Source organism: Bacillus rossius, chromosome 17, assembly GCF_032445375.1.
Source record: "Bacillus rossius redtenbacheri isolate Brsri chromosome 17, Brsri_v3, whole genome shotgun sequence".
Lineage (NCBI taxonomy): Eukaryota > Metazoa > Arthropoda > Insecta > Phasmatodea > Bacillidae > Bacillus > Bacillus rossius.
In genome coordinates this window covers 32316577-32330741 of record NC_086344.1, presented here as the reverse complement: position 1 = coordinate 32330741, position 14165 = coordinate 32316577, and the positions used below count along the sequence as shown (strand labels likewise).

The window sequence follows — 14165 nt, the reverse complement described above, 5'->3', positions numbered from 1 at the left end:
GTACAGGCGAACCAGGCGACCGCCCAGGGCGCCAAGTGGCTGGGGGCGGCGCAGCACGACACATAACAGCTGATACAATATGTTTAACGATTATTGAAACTAGATGAAAATGGATTTTTGTGACAGTTTGGAGTGTTTATATTGATATAGGTAAGTAATTATTTAAAGTCCACGGTGACCTGTTTATGATTTGTGATAAGTAAAAAAGTAAAAAAAAAAAACACAAGCCTGCTTACATTTGATTGCTGACAAAATCTTAGGCTTACGTGATGTATTTTGAGGCAAATAATTTTTTTTTTAGGTGTCCGGCCGTGATTGGGTTGGGGGGGAGGGGGGGGTTGGATTAAGGTTTTTCGCCTAGGGTGCCAATTTACCTTGCACCGACCCTGGTTGTAGTGGGATCATGTATCAGCCGTCCGACATCACAAGAACCCGGCTTATTTACGGTCATATGTCAGTTTGAGATTTAATGAAATACTTGTTTGTGTTATTGAGTTTTGTTAATAAATTGTTATTGGAATTAAAATTCTACTTAGCAGCTAATTTCAGAACCACCCGCAAAATGTTCTTTTTTCTCTTTGTAAGGGCTTTCCCATCTTTTTAGTAAAACCCGTGACAGTGATATATGACAAAAAGTAACAATAAAATGCAAGTTGATACACACGTAGCCAGGAGCGCAAATCTGTGAGATACGCAAGGGAGAGTTTTTGCGCGTGGGTTTAACCGACACAAGTAATCCCTGGATAGGGTGCTTGCACGTTATATTATACTGCCCATATGTCAGCCCACATGCATGTAATAGGTAGAAAACTTTAAAATATAATACAGAAAGTTTTCCATAAAACATAGTTTTGACGTTTGTGTTTATCAACCCTGTTCCCGTCTAAACCCCCCCACAATCCAACACGATCTACGCCCATGCATGTAGCACCAGTCTGTGCAGTTTAATTCACAAAATAAAGCAAAACTAATAAAAAGAATTTTTACCTTAACACAATAATTGTAATTCAAAAGAATTAATTCATACAAAAAAAAATTGACTCTACCATTAAAGCAATTACTAGTATCACCAACTGTCTTCCAGCTCATGAGAGACACACCACAGTAATTATAGGTTTTAACACATACTGCTGTTACAAAAAAAAAAAAAACCAAAAGGCAGTCGTGGGGACTGTCGACAGAAGTGAAAACTTAAAAAATTTGTTTTTGAATGTGTAATATGACATCACTTGTACGACAAATGCACGTAAGAAAATGATTTTGGTATTATATCAGTACGATGTCAGCATGATATCATTAATCCTTACATCATTTTTAATTTAACCTTTAATTGCTTCATCGAGGACAATATTCGTAGTTCGATTCAACTTTGCGAAAATTTTAAAACTTTGAATTGATAATCGCTTCGCTTAAATAACAACAACAACAACAACAACAACAACAACAACAACAACAACCACCGGTGTCGGCACAGGTTCCACGCGGGGACGCTCACCATGTTGGTGGCCTCGACGGTGAGGTTGTAGAACTTGCTCCTCTCGTAGTCCAGGGGCCGCCTGGTGGTGACGACGCCCGTGCTGGGGTTCACCAGGAACGCGCCGTCGCCGTCGTCGTCGCCGCCCACAACCTCGAAGAACAGCGAGGACATGCTCCGCGCCTCCAGGTGCTTCACGAAGCTGCCCGCCGGTTGGTTCTCGTAGATCTCCGCGGCGTGCTCCTCCTGAAGGAACCTGCCCCCCAGGACACAAGGACACGTCCGACACACGTTTTCGATCGCTTGCGCGTTAGAGCCGAGATTCCACGGTGACACAAAAAAAAATATAAATTTTAATAAATCATGATCAAAGTACTAAAAAAAGCATAGTTTCCAAGTCAACCATTATCCTTTAAAAACATTAGGACCACCATCTTGAAAATTTGTCATAATTAACATAGAAATTATGCCAAAATCCCAAAATCCATTAAAAAATTGGTTGTCTGTAAAGTCGGTTTACGGACGATAGCTTAACGCGACGACGTCATGACGAAACATCGATGAGATGATTGATCCAGAAGAAAATGTAAATGTCATATTCGGACTGAGACTGAGTCGTAATAGGTTTTGTTTGCAACCAAAACCATTTAGGCATTTTTCTTCGAGGAAGAAATTTTTTTTTTTAAATTTTTCTATCTTTTGCATGACACAAACACATCCGACACACGTTCTGATTGCTTGTACATAGAGCCCAGATTTCATGGTGTCATAAAAAAAAAGAAAAAAATAGTAGCCAGTCATGGGGACTGTCAACACAAGTGAAAACTTAAAAACTTTGTTTTTAAACGTGTAATATGACATCACTTCTACGTCAAATGTATGTAAGTAAATGATTTTTGGTATTATATCAGTACGATGTCAGCACGATATTTTTATCCTTACATCGTTTTTTTTTTAGTCACAACAGATGTCAGTGGTATGTCAAAATTACGTAAAAATTCATTACCTAGCTATGATACGTGGTAATAAGGTTGACAGGATATGATGCCATACAATCAGCAGCATATGATGTGGTACAATTGGCAGGATACAATGGGATACGAACAGCAGGATGTGATAGAACATGATCAACAGGACACAATGTGATTTCATGAATATCCCACGCTTTCCAGTGAGACACTGTGTGTTTTGTGAACTTGGATTCTTTGATATTATCTCAGTTGTCACTTCACAATAATGTCTTGTCCCAAGCAGAGGCGCAACAACTAAATTTCCAAAGAGGGGGGCAATATACCTTTTTATAAAGAATCATCGATCCCCTCTATTGAAGCGGAAGGTCCTCCCCCGGGAAAATTTGTATTTCAAGGTGGAAAATGGTGCTATTTAAGCAGTTTTATTACCTTAAAATTGATTACACAGCACTTTCTTTGCCCCCGTTAGCCCCCACTTCAAGGTTTTTGGGGGGATGGCAAAATACCCTTGCCCCCCCCCCCCACCAACCCCCTGTTGTTGCGCCCCTGGTCCCAAGTAAAGAGAGATACTCCGTCTGGTTCTGCTTGTTTTTCCGACAACTCACCTGGGCGGAGCGTTGTCTGCCATGGTGACCATTATGTGGACGTGGACCGTGGAGGAGAGCGCGGGCGAGCCAGCGTCCGTCGCCTTGACGATCACCATGTACTCGGACATGACGCCCATGTCCAGCGGCTTGGCCACGTACAGCGTCCCGAGCGACGCGTCGATGCCGAAGACGTTGCCGACGTTGCCTGCAGGCATCGACACGTCAAAGCGCTGTGATTTTTGGCACTATAACTCCAATGTTAATTTCTAGGGGATCGTCCATTAATCACGTGAGGCTCGAAAGTACGGGGAAGGGAAGGTGGGGGGGGGGGGGGGGTTTGTCGGGAAAAATCACGAAATATCACAAAGGGGGAGGGGAGTGAAGAGATATCACATGTATTTATTTTTTCGCACGATTTCCACTAAACCGAAAATCGATGCGTGACCTTGACTCGCCGTAGCCAGGCAACAATATCCCCGCCCGCCGCAACATGAACCACCCGGCTCGGCTTGCCAGTCGCCAGTAAGACTGTGATTTTGGCGCTGAATACATGCCTAAATCACATATAAGCCTTTCCTTTATTATTTTTATGCCAGTGAGAATAAACCTGCAACCTTAATGTGTGTCTGGACATTTTTATCTCAGTGCTTAATTTTACAGAATTAAATTAGATTATACCTATATTTAAAGATAATATTCTGAAATTATTAAAAATATTTTGTACCAAAAAAATACACATGATTTATTGCGGGGGGGGGAGGGGGGGGGGTAGTCTGAAACCTCACGACAAATCACTAGGAGGGGGGGGGGGGGGGGGTTAAAAATTTTCTAAAAAAACATCACGTGACTAATGGACGACCCCTAGGGACTGGGACTGTGAAAACATTATCATTATTGAGAATTATGAGTTTTGTATTAATAGGGTTTTTGAAGTGAAGCTTCATTATTGCAGAGGCAACAATTTTCGAGCGTTACAAAAATATGAGGAAATAATAATGAGGAAAATAGTTAGGTACGTGGTGGGGGAATCGGTAGAGGAGGAGAGTGCATCAGCGGTGACGCAACTCCAACGCATGCGCTCGCGGTTGAATGGGAAGATGGCCAAAATGTAAGATGGGGGGGGGGGGGGGGGGGGGGAGAATAGGTATGTAGCATAGTATGCCATATGCTAGTGTTAGCGGCCAGAAGGAGAGAGGTAGGGGAGAGGTAGAAACGACGCAGCAGAGTGATGCTACGGGATTCACCTAACGCTGCTCGTGTTTTGTCCACTCCTCAGTTCTCGTAACGGCTAACTGATTCTTTTTATTTTATTTATGGTGTGTAAAATTTATTTAATTCGTGTGGAAGAGAGTTACTGATTTGTGCAATTGAGTTTATAATTATGATTCCATTTTAATGTAAATAGTTTGATCGAAAATGAAAATAATTTATCTCTGTCCATGCGTTAAATGCAAGAAAAATCACTTCTGTCGTGCGTGGACTCCACGCGCACAAATTTTTTTTTCTAAAATCAGGTTCCTCCGCACTGCAAATAATAATGCCACGCAACCAGTGGCGTAGCCAGGATTTGTGTATCGGGGGGGGGGGGGGGGGTGTTAAGAAGCATGCGCCCCCCCTCCCCCACCACCCTTCCCCGTATTATCAAGCCGGGGAATTGGGGGGGGGGGGGAAGGGGGGTTCCCGAGGGTCCTTCCCAGGAAAAATTTGGATTTTAAGGTGTAAAATAGTGCGCTATTTTAGCAGTTTTCAGTACTTAAATTTAAATATTGTAATGGTAAAACATTTTTTTAAATTTTAATACAAAATTTGTTTGAGTGATGAATAAGAAATTGATTAAAGGTTTGGGTGCTAAGCCGGGAGGGGGGGGGGGGGGTTGAACCCCTAAACCCCCTCCCCCCCCCTGGCTGCGCCCCTGCACGCGACGCGACCGGGCGAGGTGGAGACTCGTGACGGGTGACGGGTGGGATGGGCTACCTGACGTGATGGAGTAGGTGACGCGGGCGTTGTCTCCGCGGGTCCCGGTCGACGGCGAAGAGTCGCGCCACCGCCGAGCCGACCTCGGCCGTCTCGAACACCTTCCCCTCGACCAGGTGGCTGGTGAACTCTGGCGCGTGGTCGTTGTGGTCGTGCACGGTGACCTTTACCCTCGCGTAGTTCCTCTTCGAGGGCGTGCCGTGGTCCCGCACCATCACCGTCAGCAGGTGCTGCTCTATCGTCTCCCTGCGGACACAAGGGGGGGGGGGGGGGGGGGACTGGTGACTGACGACACCTTTCCTCGCCCTCGCGACCCAGCATTCATCCCTCCGTTCGCCACCACGTTCCACTTGGCTTTGAATACACACACACTGCATAGAAGTCGCGAGTGGATAGGATTTACTCCACGTTTTTCCAGGAGCGTGTTATGAGCAGCTTGGGAGCTTCGCCGCTGCAGGGCGCTGCCGTTAACGCCCTGCATCGTCTCAGGTTGTTGTTTGCACGTTAGAGCGCAGCACCTGTCGCCCGCCGTCATTCCCACCCCTCCCCCACCCCTCCCCCCATCACCAACATGACCGCCACAAGTCCATGCCCTGGAGGTGGTGGCGATTGCGGCGGTGAATTAACCCAACTGCCTCGAACCGTATTAGAAATTTTAACCTGGGCTGGCGACTTCTATACTGTGTGTATATATTCAAAGCACTTGGCGATGATGATCTGCTGCAGTGATTGTTCCAGTATATAGCATCAGGGGGTTATTTCCACATTTTAGAGACTTCTGATCTAAACTGTTTCCAACAGATACTTAAAAAAACAGATACCCATGGAAAAAGAACAATTAATTTTCTCCATTCAGGTAAATAAGCTGCAGCCTAGGGCGCGAGGATTGAGCGCCGCGCTGAGATTGTGTCTTCACATGCACCATTAATCCAGCATCAGTGAGTCTACCCTACATACAGTAGAACCCTGTTATAATGTTCCTGCCTAGAATGTTTTCGTGCGTATAATGTCATATTTTTAATGTCCCAATATTTTCCCCCAATAAGGACAATGTATTTATTTCCTGCATATAAAATTCATAAATAGTGTAATTTCCTGCTTATAATGTTTGCTTTCTAACATTCAATAAATGGGGGAAAAAAAATGTTTTAAAACCAAATTATTCCAGCACTTACGATAAAAAGTTTCCCTTATGTATGTTTATGTTTACAATCACTGCCATACAATACATGAAGTTTGTTAAAATACAATTTTATGCAATATACTGAAGGTACACAATGTTCATAGTTACGTGTCAGTTGGCACCCTTAGTCAACTCTTCTCTTCCTTGCCATTCCAGTGGGTATTCAGATGCACGTACATAGTCCTACGATATTTAAGGTGCGAACCATTGAGCGAGGGCATAACTAAAAGTGTTTTCTATTGCTTACAAATAATTTTTTTTTTTTTTCATTCATACGTGGGACTCCCAAAATTAAACATTTTCAGGTGGCGAAGGAGTAGACATTCTCACTCTTAATGTTGTCATCATGAATCATGAGACAATTTTACAAAAAAATGTGGCAGTGTATCTTTAAAGACAAACAAAATTTAACCAGGGAACAAGACAAAGTTGAAAAATTGTTGGCTTGTTCAGAAAATTCATGTATCAAGTATACTATCTTTGGTTTTAACATTAAAGTTGTTTACATAGCTTGGTGAGTCCATTGGTACAAAGCTCGAACAAAGTTAAGTGCTAAATTGAGATTACCTGCTTATAAAGTTTTCCTGCTTATGTTTTTTTCTTGTGATCCCTTGAAAAACATTATAACAGGGTTCTACTGTATTGTTTGAATAACGAAGAAAACTGAGTCTTTGTAGCAATAAAACAAAAAATTAAAATCATTATTTTTTTTTTAATGCCTACAACTACTATGCAATGCGTATTTTATAGTAATTTAGGAGTTATTTTACTAACGCAATAAAACAAAATTTGTTGTGTGATAATATTTTTTCGTAAAAGATTGCGAAAACGTTTTCACTTCTGTCGGCAGTCCTCATGACTGCTGTGAAATTTTTTTAAAGAAACAAACACACTGAATTCATTCACTGTTGGTTGCTTGGTTCGAACCTGAGGAGTGCAAAAATAATTCTTCAGTGAGAAAATATGTTAAAAGTCGTGTGCGTTCAACTGCAGCGCGCTTGCATAACCCGTCTCTAATTACCTCGCTGTCAGCGCACTAGCGGTCGAATGGGAAAACGGCAAGGGACAGGTACGTAGAGTAGCAAAGTATATGCTAGTTGTAGCAGCCAGAAGGGGAGATGTAGATATGACGCAGCAGTGATGCTATGCTCCTGCTTGTGTTTGTCTACTCCTCAGTTTTTTATTTAAATTTGAGATCATACCCACATCCTCACTATTTGCAATTATTATCGCTTGTTCAATAAAAAAATACTTGTAATTTATGTTTATCTATGCCTAATAAGTAGAGACAGGAAAAATTCGCGAATTCATTTCACGATAGGCTAAAATACAAATCGTTATACCTCAGTGCTGCCTCTGCTATTTGTTCACAACTCACCTGGACGAATCTGGGCCAGTGAAAAACACCCAACCAAAGCTTTATCGAATCACAGGCTGCTACGTTGGGACGTCTCACAAGACAGCAGCCAATGAGTGGGTGGCATTTGACCGAGTGTACGCAGAACTATGGAGTTCATCCTACAGGGCATTGAACAGGCGAATTTTTCCGGTCGCTATTAATAAGCAAGAAGTTTCACATCTGTCATGAGTGGACCCCATGCACACACATTTTAGTTTTTAAATTTTGTTTTGTTTGACGGACAGCGAGCCGACACCCGCAGGCGCACCTGTCGAGCGTCTCGTTCAAGTAGACGTCCCCGGAGACGGAGTCGACGCGGAAGGCCTGGAGCGAGGCCGGGTCGCGGGCGGCGTGCAGGCTGTAGAACAGCCGCTGGTCCTCGTCGCGGTCCGACGCCCGCAGCTGGAGGATCCGGGTGTCCCTGGGCACGTTCTCCGAGATGTCCACCGAGTACAGCCTCTCCGAGAAAACGGGCCGGTGGTCGTTGTTGTCCAGGACCGTCACCAGCACCTGGGGGGCCAGGCGACGGGACGTCGAGTCGGGAGTCCCCGACGCCGTTTCGTTTTCTTTGTCCTTCACTCGCTTGTCATTATCATTACATCATGAGCGTCGAAACGGGGGACGGGGGACGGAGGGGACACGGCCTCCTCCCCCCCCCACCCCCCGATAACAAAAGTCTTCAAATTCGTCTCCCCTTCCTATGATAATAGTGAATATAATCACTTTATTACTTATGTTTGTGTACATGTGCGAAATATTCTTAATACTGCTGCGGCATTTAAGTGTTTAAATTAATGATATTGTGTGGATATAGCACCAGCAGATAATGTTAACTGTGTTTTTAAAAATTTGTTCTCTGAAAATATTTTTTTATAAAAAATAAATTATATATTGCAACCAACTATAATTAGAATATTTAGGAAAGAAAAATGCCTAAAAACCACCTTTTTGCACCGTCAAACCCCAAATTTTCCTGGGGGAGGACCCTCGGACCCCCCACTTTTTTCCCCAGGGGATGGATATTCCTCAACAATTAAATCAATTGAAGTCCCCCCCAAAAAATATATCCTTTCGACGCCCATGACTACATACATAGTATAAAACAAAGTCGCTTCCCGCTGTCTGTCCGTCCCTATGTATGTTTGGCTCTTTAAAACTACGCAAAGGATTTTTAAGCGCTTTTTTTTAAATAGATAGAGTGATTCAAGAGGAAGGTTCATATGTATAATACATGCATAATATAGAAGAGGAACACTAATGTGTAGGGGCAGGAAATTTTTGCGAAAAAATCTGAACACCTACCAGACTGCAACAAAGTATACCCACACCAGCGGTTTCTTCCTTGTGATTGGGGCGGCCGTCTGCGAGAGAATTCGTTGCCTTGTTTGCACGAGCCACTAAGGACGAGTTGGCTTCCACACTGAATTTTGTCGAATTTTTTGTTGAATTGGTTGTTGTAACAATCGACATGCACCTCAAAGTAACTCACCCAATCACGAAACACAGATGATGCTACAGTGTTTTAACTTCCAGCTACTCTCGGGATATTTTCGCGAAATTTTCATGGCCGTACTAATGTGATGTTGTTAATAAACACTTTTTTTCTTTTTGCGCTTACATTGCAAACGCTGGCTGAACCCTATGAGATAGATCAAAATAATGTACTACAGTATTGTACACGTTAAAAAGGTCTACAAAAAAGTCCACGATGGTTAAGTGTCTATCTCTTAGGGATAACCCACAATGACCATTTTTTATCCTTTACTTTTTCCGAGAAATAATGGCTTATTTACAAAGCGATTTTAAGCAATACAGCATTAATCCTTATCCAATTAAGTACCTTAAATACATTGTGCATTTAATATGGATCAAAATGACCCTTTACAAGAGTAACCTCTAAAGAAAACATGCTTGTATTGTCTAATGACAAAAATGCTGTGAACGTTGTATATTAAGACATTCTGTAGTATATTTAGTATCAGCATTGCACCCGTGCGAAGCCGAGGTGGATCGCTAGTGTCATAATAAAAACCGGAAGAATGGACAGACAAAAGATGAACACGCAAGCAACACAGTAACAGAAAACCAGGCCAATATTAACCAATGTCAAAAGCTGAATGCAGGCAGTACAGAGAATTCGGTGGAAGTAATTAACCGTGGAATTAATTCTCTGCACTGTCCATGCATTTAACATCGGCAGATTTTGTATTGGTTTTTCTGTGTGCGTGTGTGTTTGTGTGTTCACCTTCTGTTTGTCCGTTTTTCAGGTTTTCCTTATAACACGCAGTGTAAACCAACAATGGCATATGTCCAACTTAATATTTTAGTTCAAACTTCTCCATGACATAAAATCATTCAAAGAATATTATTATTATTATTATTATTATTATTATTATTATTATTATTATTATTATTATTATTATTATTATTATTATTATTATTTTATTGTGCACGTTTGGTTGAAATTAAAACAGTAGCTATATATTATTTTTAGTGTTAGTTGATCCGGAAAATTCAGGAACATTTTGTTTTGACACTCTTTGGAACCACAGTCCAATATGTAAGGACAAGATTTTATGGTTTTATTTTTAGGACTATTTTGTTTTAAAACAGGAGATTTCAGTGATATTGCTTTTATTATTACATTTTATCTTTATATGTTAAAATAAAAAAGGGTTTAGTTAAACAAATATGAAACTAAAATATCTATTTCTTAAGACTTATTTCACCATAATATTCTCATTTTAACTGACACCTGACACATTTATAGAGTAAAATCATGAGTAATAAGCATATATAGACCAGAACTACTCAGATAATTAAAAAAATAAATCTGCAAATTTTTGTGTGTTAGTAAAATTTGTAATTTTTGTGTGAAATGTAAAAAGATGTTTATAATGTAAGATGCAAGACTAAACAATATAATATTAATTCTTTTTCAATTCATTTAGGTTATACATTCTGGTACAAAATTCATACTAAATAAATCACGTTCAATGTATTGACCATGATAAATAGTAAATTTTTGTAGGTAATTTGATTTAAGTTTTGGCAAATTTCCGTTTGATTTCATGTTTTTAGTTACAGTTCAATGCTAAATGGATTATTAACTTGTATTTCAGTGTTATATATTGGATTGAATTGCTTTGCGGTGTCATTCTCCATGTAATCTTGCCCTACTTAGGAGACACAGTTTAATCTAGCTATGGCATAAATCCAACATGATGTTTTAAAATAATATTAAAAATTTTTCATACTCATAATTAAATGGTTTAATATCTATTTATTCTTCAGAAGTAAAATTTTTTTACATAATATATAATTTCACTGATAATCAATATGAATACCTCCCACAAATTATGTGTGGCTTTGATTCTGGCAAGAATTTAACTTGATTTATTTTTGCAAGTAGGAAACTTTACAGGAATTTCTGTGAATATGTGGGTTCATTGGGATTTTCCTACCCACAAATTTCATTAATGCGCTTTTCATCTCATCATTCTGCTCCATCTCTGACAATCCCGCTGTTGACAAAATGTCAAAATTTGACTCACTATTTTCTGACTAATAAAATACCAAAGGAAAGATATAGCAACCAAAAGTCACCGACATAGATTCAACCGTTTGATGGCCATAAAACAGTTTTTTTTTTTTGTAATTTTATAAAGAAAACTTGACCTTGATCATGCATTTTGGAAATATTGATATATTAGGTTCAAAGAATTGATAATTTGCTATCAATATTTTAGTGTCAATATATTTACTTTATCAATAGTTTGTTCTGATAAAACAGAATTTGAAAAAAATAATATTTCTCAAGTAAAAACAATCCAGAAAAATAACTTTGAAAAAAAAAGTTCAAGGAAAACACATTGAAACATATAGAGAATAACAAAAACATGATAATAAGTTTTATTCAATTTTTCTAGAAAGAGCTAAACAAGTATTAGGTTAGATGTATATATGTATAACTCAACAAAATTATATACTTACTGGAATAATTATCTTATAATAAGTAAAAAAATAGGGAAAAGTTTGAATACTATAACAAACCCATACATAAAAAATACTGATGTGTTCAGGCCGATATTTTATCTGTATCAATATAATTGAAGCTATATATCAAAAGAATGATACATAAATTTGTTGAAAAGTTTTGCCATCCCTTACATCATACTAGGTACTATAGACTGAAGTATAATAAAGAAATAATTTCAAGAGTTATTAAAGAATTCAATGTGAAGAGAAAAAATAATTTTTAGGGAAAAACTTGTATTTATTATCATTTAATTTTTAGTTTACCTATGCGTAAAAGTAAAATGAACATTTATAATGAATGAAAGAATCTGCTGAGTTATAAGCAATACTTCACTTTAAGCTAAATCTAAAAATAAAAAATAATAATGGGCAAGTACATAGTTGAATAACTTCAACACTAAATAAAAACAAGGTTTTTTATTTTATCTTTTTTCTTAACTGTGCTACTTCTTCGTATAGATATAGGAAAAAAATCACTCACCTGTGTGAAGACGGTGTGTCTGCCATCAGTCACACTAATCGTTAGGTTGTATTTGTTCTTCTTCTCCCAGTCTAACTGTTTTGCCAGCAGAATGTTGCCTTTGTCGTGTCCGATGAAGAACTCATTACGTTCATCGCCACCTGAAAGGCAGTAAAAAAATAAACATATAACATGCTCGCTGGCTTGAAACAAATGAAAAAATCTCAGCTAAACCTAACGTCTGCCAAAAGCTTCCCTGCTTGTAACATCAGATGCACACAAAGCAAAACAAATAAATAACTCTCAATGATTGAACTCATTGTTTAAATATATTTTTCTATGTGTCTGGTAACACCACATCTTCATGCACTTTAAATGTCTAATAATAGCTAAAAATATATTTTTTCGAAACATACTGACCTGGATTACACTTCTTCAAACAAAACCTAGCAAGATTATGGATGCCAATGGAGTGAATAAAACACATTAAGACTTTACTAGAACTATTAATAAAATAAGATAATATTTCTGAAGTAAAAACAATCCACCAAAAATTACTTTTAAAAAAATGTTGGAGAAAAAAACAACAAAGCATTTAGTAAATAATAAAAAGATTAAGTTGGTTTCACTTTTGCTAGAAAGAGCTAAACTTGTATTAGGTTAGATGTATCAAAAACTCAACATAACACTTACTTGAATAATTATATAATAATAAGTAAAAAAAATAGCAAAAAGTTTGTACTTCAAAATAGACCAATATAGAAAAAAAAATTGATATTTTCAGGCCGATATTTAATCTGTATTGATATAATTCAAGCTATATATTGAAAGACTCATATAGCGATGTGTTCTTTACTATAACTATATAATATCCCTACTTTATGAGAACTGTCTAATCATGAATCCATAAGTCCAAATCAGTACAAATTTATCCAATTAATGTGCCTCTGCTAGCTACTTCGAGCTTAAACTGCATTTCAGATCGTTAATAAAGAAGATTACAAAACTAATTGGTAGTTAAGTAAATTTGTAAATGCAGTAGGACTGTGTAGCATTATAAACCAGATGCTATCTATGTAGGAGTCGTCCTTTAAAAAAAAAGGCCCTTTGTTTATATTTATAAATGCTCAATATAAATATTACGCATTGTTAGTTTATAAATATAGAGCCCAATTGGTTCATTACAAACATTAAACAATATACATACATATATATATATACATATATATATATATATATATATATATATATATATATATATATATATATATATATACATGCTTGTTTTCATTGGAAACTTCTGATTTAGCGGCTGAAGTGGCGTTAGTACCAAAAACGCAAAACTTCGGAAATCTTCGGAAATTCTTGCAGGGAACCGAAACTACGTGAGTTATAGGCTTCCCGCGTCAGTTGCGCTATGAGTTATTACTCGTTTCCCCCGACAGCCAAGGCGCGACAACGAGTGAAACTGTGTGAGAGAGAGAGACTCCAAGCACAGTTCGCTGACGCTACTCTGTGCGAAAATACCCCCAAGTGGTTTCCGGTTGGGACTTGGAAAGTTTCGGAGCGGTCGTGATGAAGTTGCGGAACACCGAAGACCCGAACGGAGTCTGGCGAGCAGCGTCGATACCCCCAAATGCGGGTGACTCGGGCGCGCGTGTAATTTTTGGTAGTTCGGTAGACACGTGCAGAACATGAGAGCGAGCGTGATTGAAGCTTGGCGGAGCAGGCCCGACCGAGCGGGGGCGTCGGGGGGGGTCTGCAGTCAATATGATAAAGATTCGAACGATGTATAATTCTGGTCGCGGGCGAAAGCCGTTGACCACGCAAACATTAAAAAAAAAAAAAAAAAAATTAAACAAATAAAGACACGTGCAGAACATGACAGCAAGTGCGACCAAGCTTCGCCGGAGCAGGTCCGACCGGGCGGGGACGTCGGGGGGTCGTAGTCCCGGGGAGGGAGGGGGGGGGGATGTTTCGCTATCAACGAGAGCTGACAAATTCTCCACATACATTTATTGTACCACGTGTTTCAACCTCTCCTCTCATTTCACAATATATGTCCCCCCATTCTCCCGT

General features: G+C 39.3%; 1 protein-coding gene across 1 annotated transcript in view; it reads right to left on the bottom strand.

Annotated features, from left to right (window-relative positions):
* Positions 1-14165, bottom strand: part of LOC134540888 (fat-like cadherin-related tumor suppressor homolog) — an 898605-nt gene that overhangs the window by 84606 nt on the left and 799834 nt on the right. Inside the window, 6 exon segments of the mRNA XM_063383917.1 lie at positions 1496-1730; positions 3051-3237; positions 5007-5046; positions 5048-5252; positions 7857-8098; positions 12108-12247. Of these exon segments, the coding sequence (XP_063239987.1) occupies positions 1496-1730; positions 3051-3237; positions 5007-5046; positions 5048-5252; positions 7857-8098; positions 12108-12247 (1049 nt within the window).